Consider the following 11,229-nt stretch of genomic DNA (forward strand, 5'->3'; position numbering starts at 1 on the left):
TGGTCCTGTATTTGGCTCCATCCATCTTCCCATCAATTTTAACCATCTTCCCTGTCCCTGCTAAAGAAAAGCAGGCCCAAACCATGATGCTGCCACCACCATGTTTGACAGTGGGGATGGTGTGTTCAGGGTGATGAGCTGTGTTGCTTTTACGCCAAACATAACGTTTTGCATTGTTGCCAAAAAGTTCAATTTTGGTTTCATCTGACAGAGTCTCCCACCTCAGCTGTAGATCTCTGCAGTTCATCCAGAGTGATCATGGGCCTCTTGGCTGCATCTCTGATCAGTCTTCTCAACTGTCCAACTTGGGGTATCTGCCTTTTTTTCTTAGGGGGCTGTAGACCCAGACCAGCTCCCCAGCCACAAAGTGCCTTCCCCGGGTGTGCACGTCGTAGTTCCTTTTCTGCCTCACACCTGCATTCACCAGCTGCTCTCTGGCGAAAGTGTGGGCTGTCTCCAGGCGGTCCTGGAGTCTCCGGGCATACTCCGGCCCCGGGGGAACATGAGGGCTATCCAGGGGCCGACCAAACACCATCTCCACAGGGGTGTGGATCTCTTTCCCCAGCATGAGGAGGGCAGGCGTGCAGGAGGTGGAGTCTTGGACAGCGGAGCGGCATGCCATGAGGACCATAGGCAGGTGCTTGTCCCAGTCATGCTGGTGTTTGGCAGAGACGATGGCCAGCTGCTGTCCAAGCGTTTTGTTGAAGCGCTCCACAAGGCCATCACTTTGAGGATGGAGAGGAATAGTGTGGATCTTTTGCATACCCAGCCTCACACATGGTGGCGAACACACGGGATGGACTCTGCAGCTCCAAACCTGCTGAACATCCCTGCTGTCAGGGTGTTGACAATGGTCTCTGCCTCCTGGTCAGGCGATCCACTTCTGACACCAATGGAATGAAACAGCAGGGAGCAGGTCTCGAACCCTCGATCTTCTAGCCCGGGGTCCGGCGCGCTATCGATTGTGCCGCAAAAGTATGCTCGTGCGGCAGAATCGATTTCCGCGCTTTGATTGAAAAGTGTGATGTTTTATTTATTTATGTTTAATTTAGTTCACGTGTTTTATTTTGTCTGCTCTCGATTTCCCCCTTTTCCGGAACGTTTTTTTAGTTTCTTATTGTTGGTAAACTAGGGGTATAGCTTTAAAACATTTAAGTGCATTGTGGGTAAAATAGTAAGTTATCTTTCATTTGTTTACGCAATTGTTGTGCGGAGGAGATGTAGGGGAACTGTTAGTAACGCCTGTTATTTCATCATTCTGACTACATCACATGGTGTACAAGTTTAATAAATGTAAACTACTTCAGTGGAATTCCAGACTAACTCGTCATTAGCAGTGGATAAGATCCCCAAATGTGGGAATTACCCCAGAGCATTCGTAAATTAGTCGGGACGACTACGGTCTGGAGGCGAGGAAGGAAAGATAACATTATTCAATACCCCGTCCAGTTATTGGCAGTAATGCACCATTAACATTGGATGCCAACCGCTGTTAAACCCGATCGAAGAAGAATATAAAATAACATATTCGTATAGCAATTGTGTTATTCGAAGTTCAATATGCTTGGCTAGACTCTAGTTGGTTGATAAACGAGGTAAGTAGAGAATGAGCGAAGAGGCTGTTTCGTTACTGTTATAACCAACGTTTGCTAGCTAACTTTAGCTAGCGAGTGATGTGAATTGTTCCTAGCTTCATCCATCTACATTAGATCGCTGGCTTTTGGGACACCTATCAATATTGTTCACATCAAGCTAGTTAATAGCTGCATAGTAGAGCTTATATTTATCACATTGAGCTAGCTGGCTATCCGCACATGCTTCCCATTTACCGCCCAACTGATACCTTACTCTCTCGTCTCAAGATTGCCACCTCATATACGTTGTCTGAGTGACACCTGCCGAATGTAGCAACGTTACTATTCGAAAGCCCAGGACTGACCAAGATCATGGACAAGGTATACACATCTCTTTGTTGTCTGTCAGCCTCTTGTTGTAAGTTGTTGCCATATATGTTGTCATCATAATCCATAGACTCTAGTGTCTAACATCGAAGTTTGTCTCCGTTTGGGGACAGATATACAGGCAGGCGCTGCAGTTGTATCTGTGATTGGTGCACAGATTGGAGCAGCTGGGACACAGAGCCGGTCAGAGGATGAGGAGTCGACTGGGATAAAAGACATCAAAAGAACAGCAACACAGGCTTTCGTTGGGGGTGGCGGTGTTGTGCCCAAACGCAGGAGCTCTTCAAGGTTGGACTGCTACTCACTTGTGTCAAATCAAATGTTATTTGTTACATTTGCCTAATACAACAGGTGTAGGTAGACCTTACAGTGAAATGATTACTTACAAGCCCTTAACCAACAATGCAGTTTTAAGAAAATACCCCCCAAAATTAAGAAATCAAAGTAACAAATAATTACAGAGCAGCAGAGGCTATATACAGGGTATACCGGTACAGAGTCAATGTGCAGGGGCACCGGTTAGTTGCAGTAATTGAGGTAATATGTACATGTAGGTAGAGTTATTGAAGTGGCTATATGCATAGATAATAACAGAGTAGCAGCAGTGTAGAAGGGGGGGGGGGGGCAGCAATGCAAATAGTCTGGGTAGCCATTTGAGTAGATGTTCAGGAGTCTTATGGCTTGGGGGTAGAAGCTGTCTGGACCTAGACTTGGTGCTCCAGGAAACCGCTTGCTGTGCGGTAGCAGAGAGACCAGTCTTTGTCCAGTTTAATGTTATAGCTTACTCTGAAAGCACCTTTTCCAGCTTCAATCTTTCCACTAGTTTTAAACTGAAAGATGAACATGACACCTTGTACAGTTCAGTGACTCAAAGGAGCTGCCTACACTTCTGACCACTGGACTGCATTTGTTCTGCATCACCTACCTACTGAATTTGAAGTAGGCCTGGCGAAAAGATACAATGCCTTGCGTAAGTATTCACCCCTTTGGTGTTTCTCCTATTTTGTTGCATTACAACCTGTAATTTAAATGGATTTTTATTTGGATTTCTTGTAATGGACATGCACAAAGTAGTCCAAATTGGTGAAGTGAAATACAATTTTGACTTGTTTTCTTAAAAGAAAAAGAAAAGTGGTGTGTACATTCACTCCCTTTGCTATGAAGCCCCTAAATAAGATCTGGTGCAACCAGTTACCTTCAGAAGTCACGTTAGATTACTTAGATTAGATTAGTTAGATTGCACACAGGTGAACTTTATTTAAGTGTCACATGAACTCAGTGTATATATATATATATATATATATATATATATATACATACATACATACATACATACATACAGTGGGGCAAAAAAGTATTTAGTCAGCCACCAATTGTGCAAGTTCTCCCACTTAAAAAGATGAGGCCTGTAATTTTCATCATAGGTACACTTCAACTATGACAGACAAAATGAGAGAAAAAAATCCAGAAAACCACATTGTAGGATTTTTAATGAATTTATTTGCAAATTATGGTGGAAAATAAGTATTTGGTCACCTACAAACAAGTAAGATTTCTGGCTCTCACAGACCTGTAACTTCTTCTTTAACTTCTTCTTCTCCTCTGTCCTCCACTCGTTACCTGTATTAATGGCACCTCTTTGAACTTGTTATCAGTATAAAAGACACCTGTCCACAACCTCAGTCACACTCCAAACTCCACTATGGCCAAGAACCAAAGAGCTGTCAAAGGACACCAGAAACAAAATTGTAGACCTGCACCAGGCTGGGAAGACTGAATCTGCAATACGTAAGCAGCTTGGTTTGAAGACATCAACTGTGGGAGCAATTATTAGGAAATGGAAGACATACAAGACCACTGATAATCTCCCTCTGGGGCTCCACGCAAGATCTCACCCCGTGGTGACCCTCAAAATGATCACAAGAACGGTGAGCAAAAATCCCAGAACCACACGGGGGGGACCTAGTGAATGACCTGCAGAGAGCTGGGACCAAAGTAACAAAGCCTACCAGCAGTAACACACTACGCCGCCAGGGACTCAAATCCTGCAGTGCCAGACGTGTCCCCCTGCTTAAGCCAGTACATGTCCAGGCCCGTCTGAAGTTTGCTAGAGAGCAATTGGATGATCCAGAAGAAGATTGGGAGAACGTCATATGGTCAGATGAAACCAAAATATAACTTTTTGGTAAAAACTCAACTCGTCGTGTTTGGAGGACAAATAATGCTGAGTTGCATCCAAAGAACACCATACCTACTGTGAAGCATGGGGGTGGAAACATCATGCTTTGGGGCTGTTTTTCTGCAAAGGGACCAGGACGACTGATCCGTGTAAGGGAAAGAATGAATGAGGCCATGTATCTTGAGATTTTGAGTGAAAACCTCCTTCCATCAGCAAGGGCATTGAAGATGAAATGTGGCTGGGTCTTTCAGTATGACAATGATCCCAAACAATGAATTTATTTGCAAATTATGGTGGAAAATAAGTATTTGGTCACCTACAAACAAGTAAGATTTCTGGCTCTCACAGACCTGTAACTTCTTCTTTAAGAGGTTCCTCTGTCCTCCACTCGGGCAACGGAAGGAGTGGCTTCATAAGAAGCATTTCAAGGTCCTGGAGTGGCCTAGCCAGTCTCCAGATCTCAACCCCATAGAAAATCTTTGGAGGGAGTTGAAAGTCCGTGTTGCCCAGCAACAGCCCCAAAACATCACTGCTCTAGAGGAGATCTGCATGGCGGAATGGGCCAAAATACCAGCAACAGTGTGTGAAAACCTTGTGAAGACTTATAGAAAACGTTTGACCTTTGTCAAAGGGTATATAACAAAGTATTGAGATAAACTTTTGTTATTGACCAAATACTTATTTTCCACCATAATTTGCAAATAAATAAATTAAAAATCCTACAATGTGATTTTCTGGATTTTTCCCCCTCATTTTGTCTGTCATAGTTGAAGTGTACCTATGATGAAAATTACAGGCCTCTCTCATCTTTTTAAGTGGGAGAACTTGCACAATTGGTGGCTGACTAAATACTTTTTTGCCCCACTGTAGTTGTTGGTAGTGTGCTCTTAGTACGTTTATATTTTTGTTCTGTGTAGCGCTGTATTTTTCATGGCGTCATTTACCTATGTTATATAGCTATGCACGTCAGCTTCGCCATCGGTTTTGCACATCGGCGTTAAACTAGACATCGGGCTGACGCCGATGTTGGCATTTTTAGCAAATGTCGGCCAATTCCGATATGCTCACCAATATATCGTGCATCCATAATAATTATACTCTTAGCAAAAATGTTGCAATATGTAGAATCTATGAGAATAGAGGTTCAGAACTTTTGTGAAACAGCACAGTTGAGAGGTAGATGGGAGGGGTTGAGTGGAGCTGAAGGATGGGACTAAAAACAAACAAGAGTCCGTAAAATGTATATAGTATGTATAAGCTGGAAGTAGAAGCCTAAGTGTTGCTGTCCATTAGTTTACTCCACTTAGGGGAGGGATGGAAGGGTTAGGGGAAAATAATAAAGTAATTTTGCTTTGTCATTATGGAGTATTGTGTGTATGTTTCTGAGGAAAATGTTTTATTTAATCCATTTTAGAATAAGGCTGTAACATAACAAAATGTGGAAAAGGTCAAGGGGTCTGAATACTTTCCCGAATATGCAATATTAAAGCTGATCTGTATGAAAATACACTTTAATAAAAAATGACTTTCTATACAAAATGCTGGAGTATAGAGCCACATGTAACATTTCAGCTTCATTGTCCAAATACATATGGTGTGGACTTCATATACACGTGCATATAGTCATTTATATGCACTTGTGTATGTATAAGTTTAATGAGTCTGGAAAAATCATTGTGGTGAAATATGTATTTCGCTGCATATGTTTACGTGTGTGTGATTGATAGCACTGTATTTGTGTCCGTTTGAAGAAGTGAGTGTGCATTTATTTAAATACATGTTTTTTTTTTCTTCTTCTGATGAGCAGAGCAGTCAGCCCAAGCTGGAGGTGTTCCAGGAGATGCTGAGTAAGCACCCCAGTGTGTTCTATCCCTCCCGCACTCCCAAGAGCTTGTTGGTGCACTGGCAGCTACTCAAACAGTACTATCTGCCGGCTTATCTGTTCATTACACAGTTTACATCCCAAATGGCACCCTATTCCCTTTTAGTTGGTCAAAAGTAGTGGTGCCATTTGGGACACTGTTAGCCCATCACTTGACATCCATGGAGTGTAGTTACTATATTTATTTAAAAAAAAGTTAACTATACACAAATGTTTGACTGTTAAACTAAAACTAAGTGAGTTGAGCCTTATTGTATGGTTTGATTCTCTTTTGCAGTTCAACCTCTCCCAAAAGGAAACCAAGTTCTCAACTTCTCTGATGCTGAGCAGCTGGTGGATGATGCTAAGCTAAAGTAAGAGAAACGTTCTGACCACAATTAATTAAAGTTCCCCTGAGGTTAAATTCAGAGCTCCTCCCGTGTCGGTCATTTTAATCAGTGTCTCTGTCTCGTTACCCAGGGAGAGCAGGGATGAGGTGCTGGAGCATGGTGGGTTACTCAACCATAGAACCTTGTATATACATTACACATTACTAACACATAAAAAGGAGTCTAAGAAGGTGCTTCATTGACCAAATTCAGAGCAACTGAATGCATGTTAATGGTTTATTGGAGTAGAAATTCTTTGCATCATCTCTCCTGCCCTTCCTCATTCTCTCCTCACTCTCAGAGCTGATGATCTCTGACCGCCATCAGAAGAAGGAGATAAGACAGCTGGAACAGGAGCTACCACGCTGGCAGGTCCTGGTGGACAGCATCACAGGTGAGCAATACAGTGCATTTGGAAAGTATTCAGACCCCTTAACTTTTTCCACATTTTGTTACGTTACAGCCTTATTCTAAAATGGATTAAATTGTTGGTTATGACGCTACAAGCTCGGCACAGCTGTATTTGGGGAGTTTCTCCCATTATCTGCAGATCCTCTCAAGTGCTGTCAGGTTGGATGGGGAGTCGCTGCCCAGCTATTTTCAGGTATCCATAGAGATGTTAGATCGGGTTCATTCTGGGCTCTGGATGGGCCACTCAAGCACATTCAGAGACTTGTCCCGAAGCCACCACTCCTCCAGACAGACAGACAGCGTCTAACACGCTAAAGCTCAGTGGGGGAACTGACCATACCACAGGCGCTGTGTGTATGGTGCCCTGAAACTAAAGTACCCCTCTGTTGTCTTGTTGCACCCCAGCTAATTCTGTTCAGTGGAGATGTAAAAAATAAAATAGGCATTCATCTGTGTGTAGCTTAAAGAACATTGTGGCCAGTTGGGTTAAAAAGTTTACACGTAACAATGTTTCAGTCATTATTTTCAGAGATAGCTAAACGGCCCCACCCATTGCAAGTCAAAATGTGATTGGTTCATTTCACATTTCACGCAGGTTAATTATACAGAAATGTATGCTTACAAAATATGAAAATATATACACACATGACTAACTTACTTTGGTCTGCTAAATGTCCTGTATTTTATGAAGCTGATCTGACTGTTCCTCTAGATCACCCTGGGCAGAGCCACCAAGGACAAGCAGATCGATGTAGATCTGTCTCTGGAAGGACCTGCCTGGAAGATCTCCAGGAAACAAGGTGACTCACTACATCACGTGCAACACAATGACATTGGTCCTCATTTAACACTGGTTGTGTCTGAAATGGCACCCTATGGGGTGGCGCTATAGGCCCTGGTCAAAAATGGTGCACTATGTAAAGAATAAGATGCCATTTCAGACACACCACCTATCTGCATTATCTGGGTCTGAAGCTGAACAACCAGTATTATCTGGACTCTACAGGGCAGTGCTTGTCTTGTCCTCACGGCTTTACACGGCTTAGTGAAATTATACCCTGTTAAAATGTGACTGTTTTCTGCTAAATGTCTATCATGGGGTAATATTATCAGGACTTTACCCAGTTTGTCATTGTGTGTTTATAACTGGTTTATAATTATATGTCCATAATGTACAGGGATCATTAAACTAAAGAACAACGGAGACTTCTTCATAGCCAACGAAGGCCGCAGGCCCATCTACATAGACAGCAGACCAGTCTTGTCTGGCTACAAGTGGAAACTCAACAATAACTCTGTGGTGGAGGTGTGTGGATGGTTCTGGACAACTTAAATGGCAGGGAATATGATTGAGAAATCTGTTAAAAGTGACAAAGGGTATATTTCATAAACAACAACAGCCACCTCTTATAATACATGAACCTCACAAGTAATTTATCTCTCCATATTGCCGGTCTTCGTTTTGTATTCCTGATCAACCAGCAGCTGATCTCACTCATCAAGGCAGAAGCAGCTAAGATGAACCAGCAGTGAGAGAGAGAGAGAGAGAGCTGTGCTGCCTCAGTGGAGCAGAGGCCAAGGCACATGCCTTTGTCTACTGCCCAGCCAGCTCCTACATACAGAGCAATGAGGTCCACATGAAGGAGCACAGACTTGAATGAAAGGAACCCAGAACCCCTTTGGTCATGGTTATACAGTGGAGTAAGAGCAGGACACCCACACACTGAGAATGGTTGTGATATTTGGTAACCTTTCCACTGCTGTGTATTTTAAGGTGAATCTTATCTCAAAGACCCTCAATTATACTTTCAAAACTACAGGACCATAACACCAGTTTAGTCTTGTTTAAATTGGCATTCATATCATGAGGTTCCACAGTGCATATAAGACAATGAATTGGTTTTAATTCTGTTTTTCCTTTTTTTCCCCCATACAGATTGGTTTAGGTTGAGGTGGTACATGCAAAAATGCATTTAGGACCAGGATAGGGAATCACTTGAAAAGGGATATTGTGTATGTATGTATGTATGTACAGTTGAAGTCGGAAGTTTACATACACTTTAGCCAAATACATTTAATCCTAGTAAAAATTCCCTGTCTTAGGTCAGTTAGGATCACCACTTTTATTTTAAGAATGTGAAATGTCAGAATAATAGAGGAAATTATTTATTTATTTCATCACATTCCCAGTGGGTCAGAAGTTTACATGCACTCAATTGGTAGCTTTGCCTTTAAATAGTTTAACTTGGGTCAAGTGTTTCGGGTAGCCTTCCACAAGCTTCCCACAATAAGTTGAGTGAATTTTGGCCCATTCCTCCTGCCAGAGCTTGTGTAACTGAGTCAGGCTTGTAGGCCTCCTTGCTCGCACACGCTTTTTCAGTTCTGCCCACAAATGTTTCTATGGGGTTGAGGTCAGGGCTTTGTGATGGCCACTCCAATACCTTGACTTTGTTGTCCTTAAGCCATTTTGCCACAACTTTGGAAGTATGCTTGGGGTCATTGTCCATTTGGAAGACCCATTTGCGACCAAGCTTTAACTTCCTGCCTGACTGATGTCTTGAGATGTCGCTTCAATATATCCACATAATTTTCCTACCTCATGATGCTATCTATTTTGTGAAGTGCACCAGTCCCTCCTGCAGCAAAGCACCCCCACAACATGATGCTGCCACCCCCGTGCTTCACGGTTGGGATGGTGTTCTTCGGCTTGCAAGCCTCCCCCTTTTTCCTCCCAACATAACAATGGTCAATATGGCCAAACAGTTCTATTTTTGTTTCATCAGGCCAGAGGACATTTCTCCAAAAAGTATGATCTTTGTCCCCATGTGCAGTTGCAAACTGTAGTCTGGCTTTTTTATGGTGATTTTGGAGCAGTGGCTTCTTCCTTGCTAAGCGGCCTTTCAGGTCATGTCGATATAGGACTAATTTTACTGTGGATTTAGATACTTTTGTACCTGTTTTCTAAAGCATCTTCACAAGGTCCTTTTGCTGTTGTTCTGGGATTGATTTGCACTTTTCACACCAAAGTGCGTTCATCTCTAGGAGACAGAACGCGTCTTCTTCCTAAGCAGTATGACGGCTGCATGGTCCCATGGTGTTTATACTTGCGTACTATTGTTTGTACAGATGAACATGATACCTTCAGGAGTTTGTAAATTGCTCCCAAAGATGAACCAGATTTGTGGATGTCTTTTTTTCCTGAGGTCTTGGCTGATATCTTTTGATTTTCCCATGATGTCAAGCAAAGAGGCACTGAGTTTGAAGGTAGGCCTTGAAATACATCCACAGGTACACCTTCAATTGACTCAAATGATGTCAATTAGCCTATCAGAAGCTTCTAAAGCCATGACATCTTTTTCTGGAATTTTCCAAGCTGTTTTAATGGCACAGTCAATTTAGTGTATGTAAACTTCTGACCCACTGGAATTGTGGTACAGTGAATTATAAGTGAAATAATCTTTCTGTAAACAATTTTTGGAAAAATTACTTATCATGCACAAAGTATATGTCCTCACCAACTTGCCAAAACTATAGTTTGTTCACAAGAACTTTGTGGAGTGGTTGAAAGGCGAGTTTTAATGACTCCAACCTAAGTGTATGTAAACTTCTGACTTCAACTGTATGTATCTATATTAGTGCTACTTAAGCCAAAGCCATGTAAATGTGACCGTTTCTTAGATTTTTGTATGAAAGTTTGGATTAAACTTTGTCATTAGTTGTATGTCCTTCCTTTGGGGAGCCATTTCTTAAGTGTCATCATAATAGCATGTAAATGTAGGGGGTTTGTTCTACCACAAGGTAACGCTGTTGGATAATTAAATCGGTTCAAAATGGCAAATTGTTTTTGTTTTTTACTCTTCAGTCTTGATACTGAAGCACACATTATTACAGAGTGTATTTCATGTTATTCATATCTGAGAGTTGAGCGGTCAATGAAAAATATAAATTCTACTCCATAATTTGCCTGATAGGTGTAGACAGAACCTCAGAGTCCCATGAGCAGGTGTAGTGCTTGTCTGACTACAGTATAGTACTATTTTCTTTGCAACATAGTAGAAAGTTGCTAGTTCATTTCCAAAATCGGAGACACCACAGTCTCCGTTTTAATATGCTGCAATATTAAAGAATATCACATCAGTGGATATGCAGATTTTCTAGAAGTGAAAGAAGTCTATTGAAAAATATGATTTTAATCTGTTAACGCTCACTTGTAGTAGCAATTAATACATTAATAAATAGTGGTATGATTTACATAAACCCTATGCTTATTGTGGAATTTTCTGTTCAATTTAAATCAAACACTCTGTGTTATCCTGGGTGCCAATTTATAGTGATGGGCATTCTGAGTCTTTTCGGTGAGCTGGATCATTTTTGCTACGTTCACCTAAAAGACATTTGTCTAAATACAGATCTTCGTTTAGAAATCTT

At 41.9% G+C, this 11,229-nt stretch overlaps 1 protein-coding gene across 3 annotated transcripts; it reads left to right on the forward strand.

Moving 5' to 3' along the window:
• Window positions 1-1,153: 1,153 nt before the first annotated feature.
• LOC110528222 (microspherule protein 1) lies at window positions 1,154-10,639 on the forward strand. 3 transcript variants are annotated; one of them, XR_016497356.1, is made up of 10 exons: window positions 1,163-1,595; window positions 1,863-1,955; window positions 2,075-2,249; window positions 5,948-5,987; window positions 6,300-6,375; window positions 6,482-6,510; window positions 6,692-6,784; window positions 7,514-7,601; window positions 7,980-8,107; window positions 8,284-10,639. XR_016497356.1 is itself a non-coding variant. In XM_090241497.1 (9 exons), exons 4-9 carry the CDS (start codon window positions 5,981-5,983, stop codon window positions 7,987-7,989), a joined length of 303 nt encoding a protein of 100 aa, XP_090097623.1. In that variant the 5' UTR covers window positions 1,154-1,595; window positions 1,863-1,955; window positions 2,075-2,249; window positions 5,948-5,980; the 3' UTR covers window positions 7,990-10,639. The 3 variants fall into 3 exon arrangements, 1 of the variants encoding a protein (XP_090097623.1); XR_016497357.1 differs by having other exon boundaries at window positions 8,287-10,639; XM_090241497.1 differs by having other exon boundaries at window positions 1,154-1,595; window positions 7,980-10,639.
• The last annotated feature ends 590 nt before the right edge of the window (window positions 10,640-11,229 follow it).

This window comes from Oncorhynchus mykiss, chromosome 7 (genome assembly GCF_057628025.1).
Source record: "Oncorhynchus mykiss isolate SJ-2025 chromosome 7, ASM5762802v1, whole genome shotgun sequence".
In the NCBI taxonomy this organism is placed as follows: Eukaryota; Metazoa; Chordata; class Actinopteri; order Salmoniformes; family Salmonidae; genus Oncorhynchus; species Oncorhynchus mykiss.